The following is a 14,694-nucleotide window of genomic DNA, read 5'->3' on the forward strand; positions in this document are numbered from 1 at the left end:
CCCACAAGGTTTGGGGAGTCTAGCATTAACAGAGGTACACACAGGAAACCCCACACTTGTCCTAGTGAATAACCTCCCGGCTTTGAACACATTCGTTTTGTAGGCCTAAATCCACGTTAGTACCTTCAAAACCCAGAATTAAAACACAAGCCTAGGCCAGATTCGATTTTGAAAGAATGTCAACTATACCGTTCTCCAAACACCAGATAATTTCTGTAACAAGACTGTCGATATACAAAACGTGCCTTTACTTCTATGGATTACCTAAATCACACATTCATGATCAAACCTTGAGTTCTGAGAACGGTACTGTATTCTTCAATTGACACGCTTTTAAAATTCATTTTTTCCACTCTTCTCCACCTTTAGAAAGCATTTGCCTGTGCAGAAGAAGACGACACCCAGGAAGCAAATGACTGCTTGCTGATCTATGATAACGAAGGAATGGGTGCCCCCAGTTCTCCCGTGGGCTCCGTGGGTTGTTGCAGTTTTATTGCCGATGAGCTGGATGACAGCTTCTTGGACTCGCTTGGCCCCAAATTTAAAAAGCTTGCTGAGATTAGCCTCGGGATTGATGATGAAGCCAAACAATCTCAGCCACCTACCCAAGAAGGCCATTCTAGGATTGAACCCTGTGGCTATTCCGTAGACATCCAACAGTCAGAATCCGTTAGGGGCCAGCCTGTGCCAGGCAGTCAAGGAGCTTCCGCTTTGCCTGCTTCCGGCTCTGTTCTCCAGCCAGCCATTGCCATGCCTGACCCTTTGCAGCCTGGTAGCTATTTGGTAACAGAGACTTACTCGGCCTCTGGTTCTCTCGTGCAACCTTCCACTACAGTCTTTGAGCCGCGTCTCACGCAAAATGTGATAGTGACAGAAAGAGTGATTTGTCCCATTGCCAATGTTCCTGGCAACCTACAAACTCCGGCGGAGCTATGAGGGTCACATAATACCATCAGTACAGAAGATCCTTGTTCCCGTCTGCTATGACCAGAATGAACTGGAATAAACATAGCAGCTGAAGATAGATAGTTGGACCAAACTGTTCAAAGTAGCATAGCAAAGCTCACAGTATTGGTCTAATTGGGCACTAATTTGGTACTCTCATAAACTGATCATGATTAGTTTAAATTTTCTAGTTAATATCCCCAAACTGAACATGTTGTCACTCTTACTTCTCAAATACCATTCAGGTGGTAGTAAATCTTGATGTTTCTCAAAAAACCTTAAGATCGTATTCAGTGGGAAAATTTTCACTTAATAATTGACAGCTTTTAAACTTCTATTTGGGCAGTGCCAATGAAAGGTATCTGTCGCTTTAAATAAAATGCAGTGTGTTTCAGTGGATTAGGCACTTGGTGTCAAGAGCCCCAGTTCTTGTCTCTGTCACCTTTTCTTATGTCACTAATAATGATGTAAGAGTCATAAGGTCTTTGCTAAAGCATTTCGAGCTGCTTGGAAAAAGGACGTAGGTGCAGCTGAGTTTTTGCCACCTTCTCGGTGTTGGGAGACTCTAAATGCATCTTTCGCTCAAGCTAAGGGCTATTGGCTTATGCGTTAAACTTGCTGTATGTATATTCCTCAATTCTCAAAATAAGACAGTTTTGAAATAGAAATATCATAGAACATTTAGGAAAAGTTTAGTATTGTGTAAATAATATTTTGTGTTTTTGTAAACTACTTTGAAATGATCCATCCAAAGAAAATAATTTACGTCGAGCTCCTTCCTACACCCTTCTCAGTACAAATCTTGTGTTAATAGCTCTTGAACTTTACTCTATTTTTTTTTTAATGTCAGTAGGTAGATGTAGCTTACGTATGACATATAGCGATGTTTATTACGTTAACAATGTCCACAGACTTTGTGAGAATACAAAACATGTTTCTTCTCATAAGCAAAAGAGGCATCTGACCAGAATAGCATATGGTGAAATTTTTGAATATGTATGATAAGCACCATTTCAAGTCAAAAATGGATATGGAAAGAGATTGTCAGTAACCTCTGTTAAGCCTCACTCCTTTTAAACAGCTTCAGAAATTTAATTCTCTAGCATAACAATGTTAGATTTAGAAGTTATGACTTCATGCACATGGCCATGATGGCAATGCAGTTCTTCAAATCATTTCTGGTCATTCAAGATCTTCAGCCTTTAGCCCAGAGAGAACACTCTGTCTGCTCATCAACATTTTTGTCTTAGCTGAGTCTTTACAAGGTCATTGTTGAGCTCCATTATCTCTAATTGTACATAAAATACTCTTCTCTGGGTTTGTTTGTTTGTTTGCCATATTCAAAACGTATTTGTTTTTCCAGATGGAATGCAGAGTAATAAAGTGTGTTTTAACACAGAAGGACACAGTCCTGAGGCTACCTGGGTGGGTAGAGGCCTCCTAAATGTCCCTACATCTAACATTCTTCCCTCTCCCTGGCACCATGACTGACAGGAAGGTTATGTGCTAGGAAAGAAGTGTGGGCGATCTGTTCTGTCAAGACAATCCTGCTGCTTCAACAACAGCTGCAGTGTGCCCATCTTGAAGTGAGGGGACTCTGTGGAGGGAACTAGACTCTATGGAGGGAACTTGACTCTGTGGAGGGAACTAGCCTCTGTGGGGGGAACTAGCCTCTGTGGGGGGAACTAGACTCTGTGGGGGGAACTTGACTCTGTGGGGGGAACTTGACTCCGTGGAGGGAACTAGTCTCTGTGGAAGGAACTAGACTCTGTGGAGGAACTAGACTCCGTGGAGGGAACAAGACTCCGTGGAGGGAACTAGACTCCGTGGAGGGAACTAGACTCCGTGGGGGGAACTAGTCTCTATGGAAGGAACTAGACTCTGTGGGGGGAACAAGACTCCGTGGAGGGAACTAGACTCCGTGGAGGGAACTAGACTCCGTGGAGGGAACTAGACTCCGTGGGGGGAACTAGACTCCGTGGGGGGAACTAGACTCCGTGGAGGGAACTAGACTCCGTGGGGGGAACTAGACTCCGTGGGGGGAACTAGACTCCGTGGGGGGAACTAGACTCCGTGGGGGGAACTAGACTCCGTGGGGGGAACTAGACTCCGTGGGGGGAACTAGACTCCGTGGGGGGAACTAGACTCCGTGGGGGGAACTAGACTCCGTGGAGGGAACTAGACTCCGTGGGGGGAACTAGACTCTGTGGGGGGAACTAGACTCTGTGGGGGGAACTAGCCTCTGTGGGGGGAACTAGCCTCTGTGGGGGGAACTAGACTCTGTGGAGGGAACTAGACTCTGTAGAGGGAACTAGACTCTGGGCGGGGGGGTGGGGGGGCGGGGAACTAGCCTCTGTGGGGGGAACTAGCCTCTGTGGGGGGAACTAGCCTCTGTGGAGGGAACTAGCCTCTGTGGAGGGAACTAGACTCTGTGGGGGGAACTAGTCTCTGTGGAGGGAACTAGACTCTGTGGAGGGAACTAGACTCTGTGGAGGGAACTAGACTCTGGGGGGGAAACTAGTCTCTGTGGAGGGAACTAGACTCTGTGGAGGGAACTAGCCTCTGTGGGGGGGAACTAGACTCTGTGGGGGGAACTAGACTCTGTGGAGGGAACTAGACTCTGTGGGGGGAACTAGACTCTGTGGAGGGAACTAGACTCTGTGGGGGGAACTAGACTCTGTGGGGAGAACTAGACTCTGTGGAGGGAACTAGATTCTGTGGGGGGAACTAGACTCTGTGGGGGGAACTAGACTCTGTGGGGGGAACTAGCCTCTGTGGAGGGAACTAGCCTCTGTGGAGGGAACTAGACTCTGTAGAGGGAACTAGACTCTGGGCGGGGGGGTGGGGGGGCGGGGAACTAGCCTCTGTGGAGGGAACTAGACTCTGTGGAGGGAACAAGACACTATGGAGGGAACTAGACTCTGTGGAGGAACTAGACTGTGGAGGGAACTAGACTCTATGGAGGAACTAGACTGTGGAGGGAACTGTGGAGCAGCTGCCAGGTCCTAAGGAAGTTGCCTTGCTGGTACCACTGGGAAGCTCGCTCTGGGGTCTAGATCACACATGGTTGATATTTGCCTCTATTATGCGTGGGAATTAAATAATAATCATAATTATCCTTATCCCAAGTTCAAAAGTATTTTCGGAATCCTCAAAGTATTTTAATGTTGCCTCTTAAAACCCAACTTAGGTGAGTTGGAAACGTTGCTGCATTGCCCAACTGCCCAGGAATCTATGTCATGGCAGCAAAGGCTATGTGAGGGGGAAGTGGAAATAAATGTGTTTTCTAATAAAAATAGATTAATCTTGTCTAGGAGGCCCTAACATTGATTTGCTATGTAAAAGTAAACTCAAAGCAAAAATGTATCTGTATTTTTTCACCAAAAATAAAAATTGTTTTAAGCAAAAAAAAAAAAAAATTTCAAACTGTCTTTTTACTTGATGTATTACAAATTTTAAACAGTACACCCTAAAACTTCAACAGTGTAACACTGTTAGAATAAAACTGTTTGGCAACAAATTTATGGGTATTCCTTAACCATTTAGTAAAAGGGGAACTACTCTCTATAATTAATAGTTATTAAGAAATATAATGTAAATAACTGACTTACATATGTATTTGTATCACTAATTTACATCTTTTTCTAGTTGATACGTTTTTTCCATCCTCCTAGTCAGAAAGGAAATACCTGGGGACTCTGGATCTCTTCTTCACGCAGGAATGGTGCTAGCGGAGGTCCTGGATGAGGTGGGGCTGTCACTCGTTTATTATTTGTTTGGTAATTTGCAACGGTCCTTTAGACAAATGTTTTGACATTCTACAATGCTTCAGAGAGAAAAGCTGGAGTAAAGAGAAGGTAAGGTCTCCAACCTAACATAATGAAAAAGGTACCACGGCTCTGGTGACCATCAGGCCATCAGTCCCAGAAGCCTGGGTTTGTCTCCCAGGACACGCCTGTTATTTTTATGTCTTCCTTTAAAGGGATGCCACAAAATAAGTATCTTCAGAACTTTAGATCTTGCTTTGGCTGACCTTCCTCATCCTTTAACTGTACAATTCACCTTGGGTGCAGACTTGCACAAGTGCAGACTTGCGGAGCAGAAACTGGATTAGAGTGGATGTTCAGTGAAGAAAAGTGGATGGCTCGACTCAGACGTTCCAGATCAACCCCAGAAGGCCATATAGGTAAATTCCAAAAATATCCCCAGATCCTCCTATTTATACAAAGTTTGAAGAATAAGAACAGCAAGGTCAATTTACCTTAACTTTCAAAAGTCAAGTGAGAGTGTGAAAAAAAAAAATGCACTCAACTGACAAGCTTCAATGCATCTAATTAAGAAACAAGTAAAAGTTAAAGATATTTCCCTCTGGTTATTGGCAATTCAGCACTTTCTCCATGTCTTCACTGGGTCTAAAAATGAGTAACTCTGAACCAGAGATGATATGTTCTTTGGTTTTTTAAATTTTTTTAACGTTTATTTATTATTGAGAGACAGAGCATGAGCAGGGGAGGGGCAGAGAGAGAGGGAGACACAGAATCGGAAGCAGGCTCCAGGCCCTGAGCTGTCAGCACAGAGACCAACGCGGGGCTCAAACTCACGAACAGTGAGATCATGACCTGAGCCGAAGTTGGACGCTTAACCGACTGAGCCACCCAGGCGCCCCCAGAGATGATATGTTTTAACACTTGTTCAACAACACAGTCTGAGATTATTTTTAATTAAGGGGAATCACTGATAAGAAAAGAAGATAATTGTTTTGAATTCCAGGTGCCAGAAACCACGTTTTCCACAAGTGAAGACCGAGATTCCTTCTGTTCTGCCTGATCCCTCTGTGACAAGACATGGGCCATTCTAGGTTGGTGTCTTTGCTTTTTTTTTTTTTCTTTAAAAAAAATGTAAAACAGAAAAATCTAAACACAACACAGACATGGTTAAAACTCAAGGGAATGATGTCTAAAAGAACAAGTGCAAATGGATCTAGTGACCAGAGTAGGAAGACTCTAGACACTGGTAAGAACAACCAGGTGGCCAGGAGAACTACACCTTCTAATTTAATTCTTACAGAAACCCTGATTGTAGTCAGGCAAACAGAGACCCAGAGAAGCAACTTACTTCCTTAGGGTCATTCAATAAAGTGACATAAATGTAAAGGTTTATCTATAGCAATTCGGTAGTAATAGTACATAATTATTACTCTGTCAAAATACTCTGCTTGCGTTCAGCTCTAAGACTTGGGGAGAGCATGAAAAGTTGGAAAGAATACAAAGAAAACAGTGAAAATAATTTTTAAAAGACTAGAAATCTAGATGTAATTCTTAAGATGAAAAATGTAGTACGTTGTAGGCAAATACATCTATTTGGACATAGAGGGCAGAGCAATCTATATCCATCTCTAAGATTGGGAGATAGAGGGATAAAAAGGTAGAGAAAAAGGAATAGATAGAAAGAATGCAAATACATGATTGGCTACTATTTTGAAGCATTTGTGAGGTTCTTTTTCAGGGCACAATGACATCTCTTCCACATTTAACAAGGAAAACAAGCTACCCGAAAGTCATGGAATCTCCTTTTTCGTGAACTCCTCAAGAAGGACTTTGATAGCACACTATTTAGAAGTTACGTGACATGTAGCAAGATACAAAAATAACTTTATGGAGAGAGATTTTGATTCAATATTTTATATTATGAAACGATCGCCATGATTAGTCTAGGTAACACCTGTCACCATATGTAGTTACAAAACATTTTTTTCTTGTGATAAGGGCTTTTAAGGTCTATTCTCTTTACAATTTTCAACTATGCAATTCAGTATTAACTGCAGTGACCAAACTGGATATTATATGCCCATGACTTATTTATAACCGTAAGTTTGTACCTCTTGACCTCTTTTACCCATTTGTTCTACCTCCCACCCCCCACCTCTGGCAATCACCAATCTGTTCTCTGCATCTAAGAGCCTGATTTCTGCTTTATTTTGTTTCATTTTTTTTAAATCATAACTTTAAATGGATCCTTCCACCTCAGTTGTTTCCATGATTTGTGGAAAACAACACATCTGAACAACTACAACTTTTTTACTCCTCAACACTATCTCGATTTCTACCTTCATTCCCATGAAGTGTGTGAGACCATCATATTTCAAAATTTATGCCTTGGAACATCTCTGATGTTTTCTTTGTGCTAAATTTCTCATTATTAAATTAGCCAACAGAAAATTCTATGTGGAAACACAGAGCATCAAATTATGATAATATAAGCAAAACAGTGACATTGAAAGAATAAGTATGTCCTCATTTCCTCAGAAGGCAAAGGAAGTATTTACATTCCTTCATAATCAAGAGAGGATTGCAAAGAACTCTCTTAATTAGAAAGCAGCACAGAATCAGGTAATCTTGTATTTATGTAAAGGGATAATGACAGGTTTCCACTCCTGCAACAAGTCATTGCTACTAAGCCAAAAATGAGTATTTAAACACAAAATACAGGATTAACTTCAGTCATGTCTTCCCATATCCAACTGACTAGTGTTGATAGTAACATTTATAAGATTTATATGGTCCTAACCTGGAGGTAAAACACACACACACACACACACACACACACACACACACACACACACGCGCACACACACACACGCACACACACACACACACCACACACACACACACACCCCTCAAGTAAGCACATAGCTTGGCATAGCTGAAGGAGTGTCTTTCCATCATCAGACCCATGGACCAGACACTGATGTTTGGTTTGTCTTGCAGATAAAAGTTTCTGCATACAGACTTTATTATTAAATAAATAATAGATTTATTATTAAAAAGAAAAGAATCACCTAGGTTTTCCACCTAACTTTCTTGAGGTAAGGCATAATGAGAAGACCTTGTTTGGCCAAACTCTTAATTATTCTTATCCAGGGCTGATATCCACAACTTTAGATTAGTAGAAAAATGTGTCATAGGAAATGGAGGTATTAGTCAACGAGTACAGTTTTTTTCATACAAGATGAATAAGTCCTAAAGATCTACAGTACAGCACAAAATCTATAGTTAACAATATTGTATTGTATACTTAAAATTTTGCTAACAGGGTAAAGCTTATACCAAATGTTCTTGTCACCAACAAAAATAATAATAAAAGAAAGGGAGAAAGCTTTGAGAGCTGATGAATAGGTTTATGGCATAGACTGTGGTGATGGTTTCATGAGTGTATACTTAGCTCCAAACTCATCAAGTTATACACATTAATTATGTACAACTTCTTGTATGACAAAAAAATCTTCAGTGTGTGACAAACACTTACATCTAATAAGTTCTGACAGTATTTCTTTCTGCGTCTTCCCTTTTCCTCTCACCTGTTATAAATTGCTATGAATTTTTCCTCACATGTTATGGCTGCTACAGTAGAAATATAAATGGATTTTCTAACTTGCCACTCTTCCTGCATACACTTTCTTGGACCCTGCAACATCCTCTTTTGTGCTCCTCTCTGAAGATTCTTTCAAAGAGGCAAACCAACAACAAATGCTGCCAAGATGACAGAAGCTCTTCTTCTACTCTATGCAGCTCAGTTTCACACCAGAGCCTCCAGAACAAGCCAACGCATGCTATTGCTACTTCTGCCAATCCTGGCTAGGAAAGGATGTCTCCACTGAAAGAACAAGTCAGGACATGTCGCTGGGTATTTTGATAGGAAGCACTGAGTTGTTGGGCAAAGAAAACCTGCGAAAATTTGCACAAAATCAAAGCTACCATTCTAGGACCTATGAGGAAGTTCTAAAATTTCATTCCATCTATTAACCAAAATAACTGCGCATTAGGTTGAATGATTAACAAAAGATAAATTTGAAAACTTTTTGATTTGGTTTATTTTTTAATTGTGTGTTTTAAGTTAGTGGCTAAGAGTTTAAGCTTTGGAGGGGCGCCTGGGTGGCTCAGTTGGTTAAAAGCGTCCGACTTCAGCTCAGGTCATGATCTCACAACTAGTGAGTTTGAGCCCCACGTCGGGCTCTGTGCCAACAGCTCAGAGCCTGGAGCCTGCTTCAGATTCTGTGTCCCTCTCCCACTCTGTCCATCCTCCACTCATGTGCGCGCTCTCACGCGCTCTCTCTCTCTCTCAAGAATAAATAAACATTAAAAAAAATTTTTAAAAAAGAGTTCAAGCTTTGGAGACAACTCCTTGAGTTCAAATCCCAGCTTCACTGCTTCCTTGGGCAAGTCACTTCACCTCTTTGCACCTCTCTGGGCTGTTATTATGGAAATAACAGTCCCTACATCATGAGGTTTCTGTAAAGAAGTTACAAGAATGCATTTAGGACATAGTGCTCAGGAAGATTACTATTTTTATTATTTTTATTATTATAATTTAAACCTTCAAAATGAACTCAATTCAAAGTTAGGAGTACTGACGTACAAACTAATGATACCATACAAACTCAAAACATCTATATCATCTGATCCAAAGCCTTGTTTTACAGATGTTCAAACAGGCTGAAAAGTAACTTGTTTCTCAAAGATAGAGTTGGGAATTGACTAGGTTATTTCTCTTTCTGAGACTTCAAACTGCCACTGTAATAATTCTTTTTCACTAATCTTTTGCCTTAGTCACAAGGCTTGTCCTGCCTAGGCTACTCCACAGTGGAAATTCCTCGGAACACACAAGCAAAGAGAAACAAATTCATTCACATCAAATTGTTATCTCATGTAGCTGAAATGATGAGAATCACCAGATGATTGAGCTTCCTTGGAAAAGGGCAGAATGGAGGGCTTTTTCCCTAAGAGTTCTAATTCCATCATTTCCACCAAGTATAATAGGGCAACTAGGTGGCTTTGGGGCGGGGGAAGTCACTTGAAAATTAACATGAAAGGAACAGTGTTCTTTTTTTTTAATATATTTTTTTTTACATTTATTCATTTTTGAGAGAGAGAGAGACAGAGACAGAGCATGAGTGGGGGGAGGGGCAGAGAGAGAGATTGGGAGACACAGAATCTGAAGCAGACTCTAGGCTCAGCTGTCAGCATGGAGCCCGACACAGGGCTCAAACTCACGAACTGTGAGATCATGACCTAAGCTGAAGTCAGACACGTAACCGACTGAGCCACCCAGGCACCCCAGGAATAGTGTTCTTAATCCAACCTCCAGCAGGATCCATATGGTAGGTAATATCAATAGAATAATAATTACTGCACGCACACACGAGACCACACTTTACATTCAGTTTCTATATGAGTTATGGTGCCAAGTTGCTAGCCATGTGAAAAAGAGTTGTGTTTGCAAAAGTTAGCTGACCCAACATAAAATGGAAGAAAATGAAATTTATCTTTCCCTTTACATGTTTCTAAAACATGATATGCCTAAAGTTTTGATAATCACTACCTCCTGCTTCCTTTAAAAAGATGACCATAACTAGTTGATAAGTTTTTAAATTGTTTCATAAGTTCATTCATGATGAAGTATAAATCACAGAATCATTTTGTTATTCCTCCTTGGAGTATATATCTTTAATACATAGAATATCTGTTGACTTAGAAAGCAAACAAAGTGATATTCCATTTTCATTAGGTTATAGATCAGGAGGTGAGACACTTTCCAGTGTCCCTCAAATCATATATCTGGCATCTGTCCATTTAGGACCACAGAGCACACCTAGGAATCAAGTTTCACATTTTGAGCAATTGACTTAATGTATCTGGTCTCTAAGAAATAAAAGTAAATAAAATGTTCTATAGAAGTGCCATCATGTTATGCCTAAAAACCTAGAAGCCATAATCTTCCTCCATTTTTTTTGTTTTAGATGGTTTATCCATACTTCTGAAGTGAAAATCCAACATAAAAAGAACAATAAAACATACTCTATAGACTTAAAATCCCAATTATTGAAAATTGCGAAGTGTAGACTCATTCTCCCACAGTGCCACACAATGGAAACTCACAACGGCACTTTTATGACCCATAAAGCAATTCTTTACATCAGCTTTCACTTGGGTTTTACTTTGCTCACTGGTAAGTCTTCCCTGTAATACTACTCTGCTTAATTTGTTGAGTTGTCATCAAATTTGCTGATTACTTCAGATGAATACTCTAATCCTAAAGTCAAGAAAGAAGTATGATAATACACTCTCCTCCTCTTTCATACCCCTAGAAGAATTAGTCACAAGAAGTCTTTGTTGACTGACTTACCTCTACTGTCGCTGATTCTGCATGAAATGGGTGTGACTGTCCCCAAAGGTATGCCATCATTCAGATATTGTTTCAGTAAAAGTTGAGAGGTCCACCTGAAAAAAAAGATGGCAAGTAAATTAGCAGACAATTAACTAGTCAAACAAGAGGTCTATAATAATGTTCATGATAATCAAATGAACATGATTTCAAATCATGAAATTCAAATTAGGTCCACTGCCAAAGCAAAAACAAAAAGCAAAAAAAAAAAAGTACAGTTCAAACAAAACAGGCTTAAAAACAAACATTTTCCTAAAATGCTCAGGCACTGGAGACATTTTGAATGTCTTTTCTTATCGGTATTGCTTCAACTCTCCAACTCCCTAGGTGTGTATAAATGTAACTGAATTAATGAAATTAGTATTGGTCATGTTAACAGATTTTCAATTACTTATGCCACAAAAGTAACGATGCAGAAATAATCTGCCATTCATAATATCTAATTTGGGATTCAAGAATAACAGCATTATAACTTTAAATCAGCACAGCTCATGTAAATGTGTCCTCCTAGGGGTTCCTGATATTGTTCTTCCACATGACATGTGTGACAGACGGCATTTGGAAGCTCATATCCGTCTCTGGACAAGATCACCTTGAGGCTGCGCTGGCCTTCCCAACTGGAATCAAGCCTCTTTCTCCACCTGAGGTGGATGTCAAAATGGAAGCAAGTAACATCGTTACTGAATAACTTTAAATGTGCTCTAATAATTTTAACAAGTCATTTAAAAATTACGGAACTTGATTATTAACAAAGTACTACATCGACTGATATGGTACTGAAATAAAAAGCCACCACCACCAAGATTAGTTCTGAAAGTAAATCAAAATGAGTAATTTAATTTTCTCAAATCCTTTTCTTTAAAATCAAAATTGTTGGGATGCCTGGGTGGCTCAGTCAGTTAAGCGTCCAACTTTGGCTCAGGTCATGACCTCACGGTTCATGAGTTCAAGCCCCGTGTCGGGGTCAGTGCTGACAGTTCAGAGCCTGGAGCCTGCTTCGGATCCTGTGTCTCCCTCTCTCTCTGTCCATCACCCGCTCGCACTCTCTCTGTCTCTCAAAAATAAATTTTTTTTAACGTTTATTTATTATTGAGAGACAGAGAGACACAGCATGAGCAGGAGAGGGTTAGAGAGAGGGGAGACACAATCTGAAGTAGGCTCCAGGCTCTGAGCTGTCAGCACAGAGCCTGATGCGGGGCTCGAACTCACAAACTGTGAGATCATGACCTGAGCCAAAGTCAGTCGCCTAACCAACTGAGCCACCCAGGCGCCCCAAAAATAAATAAACTCAAAAAAAAATAACAATTCTAATTTTTTTACAGTTTATTTATTTTGCGAGAGACAGACAGAGAGCGAGCATGAGTAGGGGTGGAGTAGAAAGACAGGGAGAGAGAGAGAATCCCAAGCATGCTCCGCAATGTCAGTGCAGAACCTGACTTGGGACTTGAACTCACAAACCATGAGATCATGACCTGAGCTGAAACCAAGAGGCAGACGCCTAACCAACTGAGCCACTCAGGCGCTCCAAAATTGTTCATTATTTTTGAGATTCTCCTCCTCTCTACTAAAGTATTTATAATTATCATTCTGGATTATTTGGAAAAGATCTTTAAAGCCAATGTTTTACTACTAAGTTTGCTCTCCAAAGTTACTGAATCTCTTCTGTTTCAAGTTTTTCATACACATAAGAACATCCCTGTCTACGTGCAAATGAATGAAACAATTGCCAAGAAACCAATACTCCTTTCTGTCTTCTGAGAGGTGGTTTTTTTTTCTTTTTTTCTTTTTTTCTTTTTTTTGTATCTCCCTAGGCTCATTAGTCACATTGAGTCATCGGGATGGTTTCTACCTGACACCCTCAGTAAACACTCCCATGCCTGCGGTAAGCCCTGCAAGTCCTGTCATGCTGGGGATGGATTCTAGCCCAGGGTTGCAGTTAACAACCACTCTCCTCTCTTCCCCAGCCACCGCTATTTCCCTTATCTTTCCAAGAATTCCCACAGGCAAATCCTGGGGTAAAACCAAAGCCAGAAACTTATTCTGAAATTTTTTTCAGAAAATGTAGTCACACAGAGATAAAAATCAACATTCCCAAGCATCACACTCCTGTTAATAAATGCTTCCTTTGTTCACCTCCAGAGGGAAGGAGATTTTCCATATTGTTTATGGTTTTGCACTTTGTCCCCCTTGCAAGGAAGGGAGTCTTAAAGAAGACAGAAATGTTCTCCATTAGTCTCTGAACTTCTTCACTTTCTGCTGTGCAGTCAGCCTTAGCAAGGCCCATCCTTGACAAAATTGTGAGGGAGAGGGATTTTGTCCACAGTGAAGCAGGCTTCCCACCTCAGTTGGCGACATTTACTCACACCCTCCCAGGAACATAATTGTCTCTTGTTCTTTCCCCCTTGACTCTCACTTTAAAGGCACACATGCACACATGCACACACACACATACACACACACGCGCACACACCCTATCCTCCAAAATAAGCTTGAGTATCTTCACTTAGTCATTCATTTACACTTTCAACTAATATTTACTGAAGACCTACAAAGGCTTAGGCAATGTTCTAGGTGCTGGATACATAGCAGTTCACAGAGAAAACCTTCATGAAGTTTACATTCTAGTAAATGGCAACAGATAACACATAAATGCACAGTCTTTTAGACTGAGATGTGCCAGGAAGAAAAAGGAAGCAGGGAAGGGGTATGGGGAGCTCTAGGGGCAGAATTATTTGATTTGTAAATGAATGTTCAGAGAAGGCCTCACCAACAAGGTATTATTTGAGGGGGGCAAAAAGTGAAGAGTGAGGGAGTAAACCTTATACATGTCTAGAACAGAACCTTCTAGAAAAAAGGAACGGAGAGTATAAAGTCTTGGAGGTGGAGGAGCCTGGGTGGCTCAGTCGGTTGGGCGTCCGACTTCGGCCCAGGTCATGATCTCACAGTTCGTGGGTTCGAGCCCTACGTTGGGCTCTGTGCTGACAGCTCAGAGCCTGGAGCCTGCTTTGAATTCTGTGTCTCCCTGTCTCTCTCTGCTCCTTCCCTACTCACACTCTGCCTCTCTCTGCCTCTCAAAAATAAATAAACATTGAAAAAAAAATTAAAAAAAAAAAAAAGACTTGGAGGTGGAGCATGCCTGGGCAACCTGTGATACCTGCTGTGATGTAAATGACTGATAAGAGATTGACATGCCACCCTCCCAGTACTCCGCCTGTAACAGTCGAGGGACCCTCCAGTTAAAGGATTTCAGACATTAGTCAGTGGGAGGGAGGAGCATCTGATGGGACACCAAAGACTTGCTGAGGTTTCCTAGACAACTTGAGCTGCTGTTTTGTGCACACTGCCATCCAGCATTATTATAGTCCTATCACATTTTAAAACTAGTGTGATTCATTTCAAAAAAAAAAAATCTCTTAAGATATCATCAGTACTCTACTGAGACCCAAGTAGAGATAATTTGGGGGATTTTCTGCCAGGCCAAATACTATTTTGCAATTGTAGCATCCCCCACTAATTCTCCTCTGCCCT

The 14,694-nt window shown here is 41.1% G+C and overlaps 2 protein-coding genes across 3 annotated transcripts in view; one reads left to right on the plus strand and one right to left on the minus strand.

Moving 5' to 3' along the window:
* Positions 1 to 2,590, plus strand: part of DSG3 (desmoglein 3) — a 33,466-nt gene extending 30,876 nt beyond the window's left edge. The window contains exon 16 of the mRNA XM_047828393.1: positions 370 to 2,590. Within this exon, the coding sequence (XP_047684349.1) occupies positions 370 to 936 (567 nt within the window). The 3' untranslated portion in view covers positions 937 to 2,590. The remainder of the gene's footprint in view (positions 1 to 369) is intronic.
* The window catches only part of DSC1 (desmocollin 1), a 357,277-nt gene that overhangs the window by 338,100 nt on the left and 4,483 nt on the right, over positions 1 to 14,694 (minus strand). For both annotated transcript variants that reach the window (XM_047828394.1, XM_047828396.1), the window contains exon 2: positions 11,128 to 11,222. In XM_047828394.1, the coding sequence (XP_047684350.1) occupies positions 11,128 to 11,187 (60 nt within the window). In that variant the 5' untranslated portion in view covers positions 11,188 to 11,222. The remainder of the gene's footprint in view (positions 1 to 11,127; positions 11,223 to 14,694) is intronic.

Source organism: Prionailurus viverrinus, chromosome D3 (genome assembly GCF_022837055.1).
Source record: "Prionailurus viverrinus isolate Anna chromosome D3, UM_Priviv_1.0, whole genome shotgun sequence".
Lineage (NCBI taxonomy): Eukaryota > Metazoa > Chordata > Mammalia > Carnivora > Felidae > Prionailurus > Prionailurus viverrinus.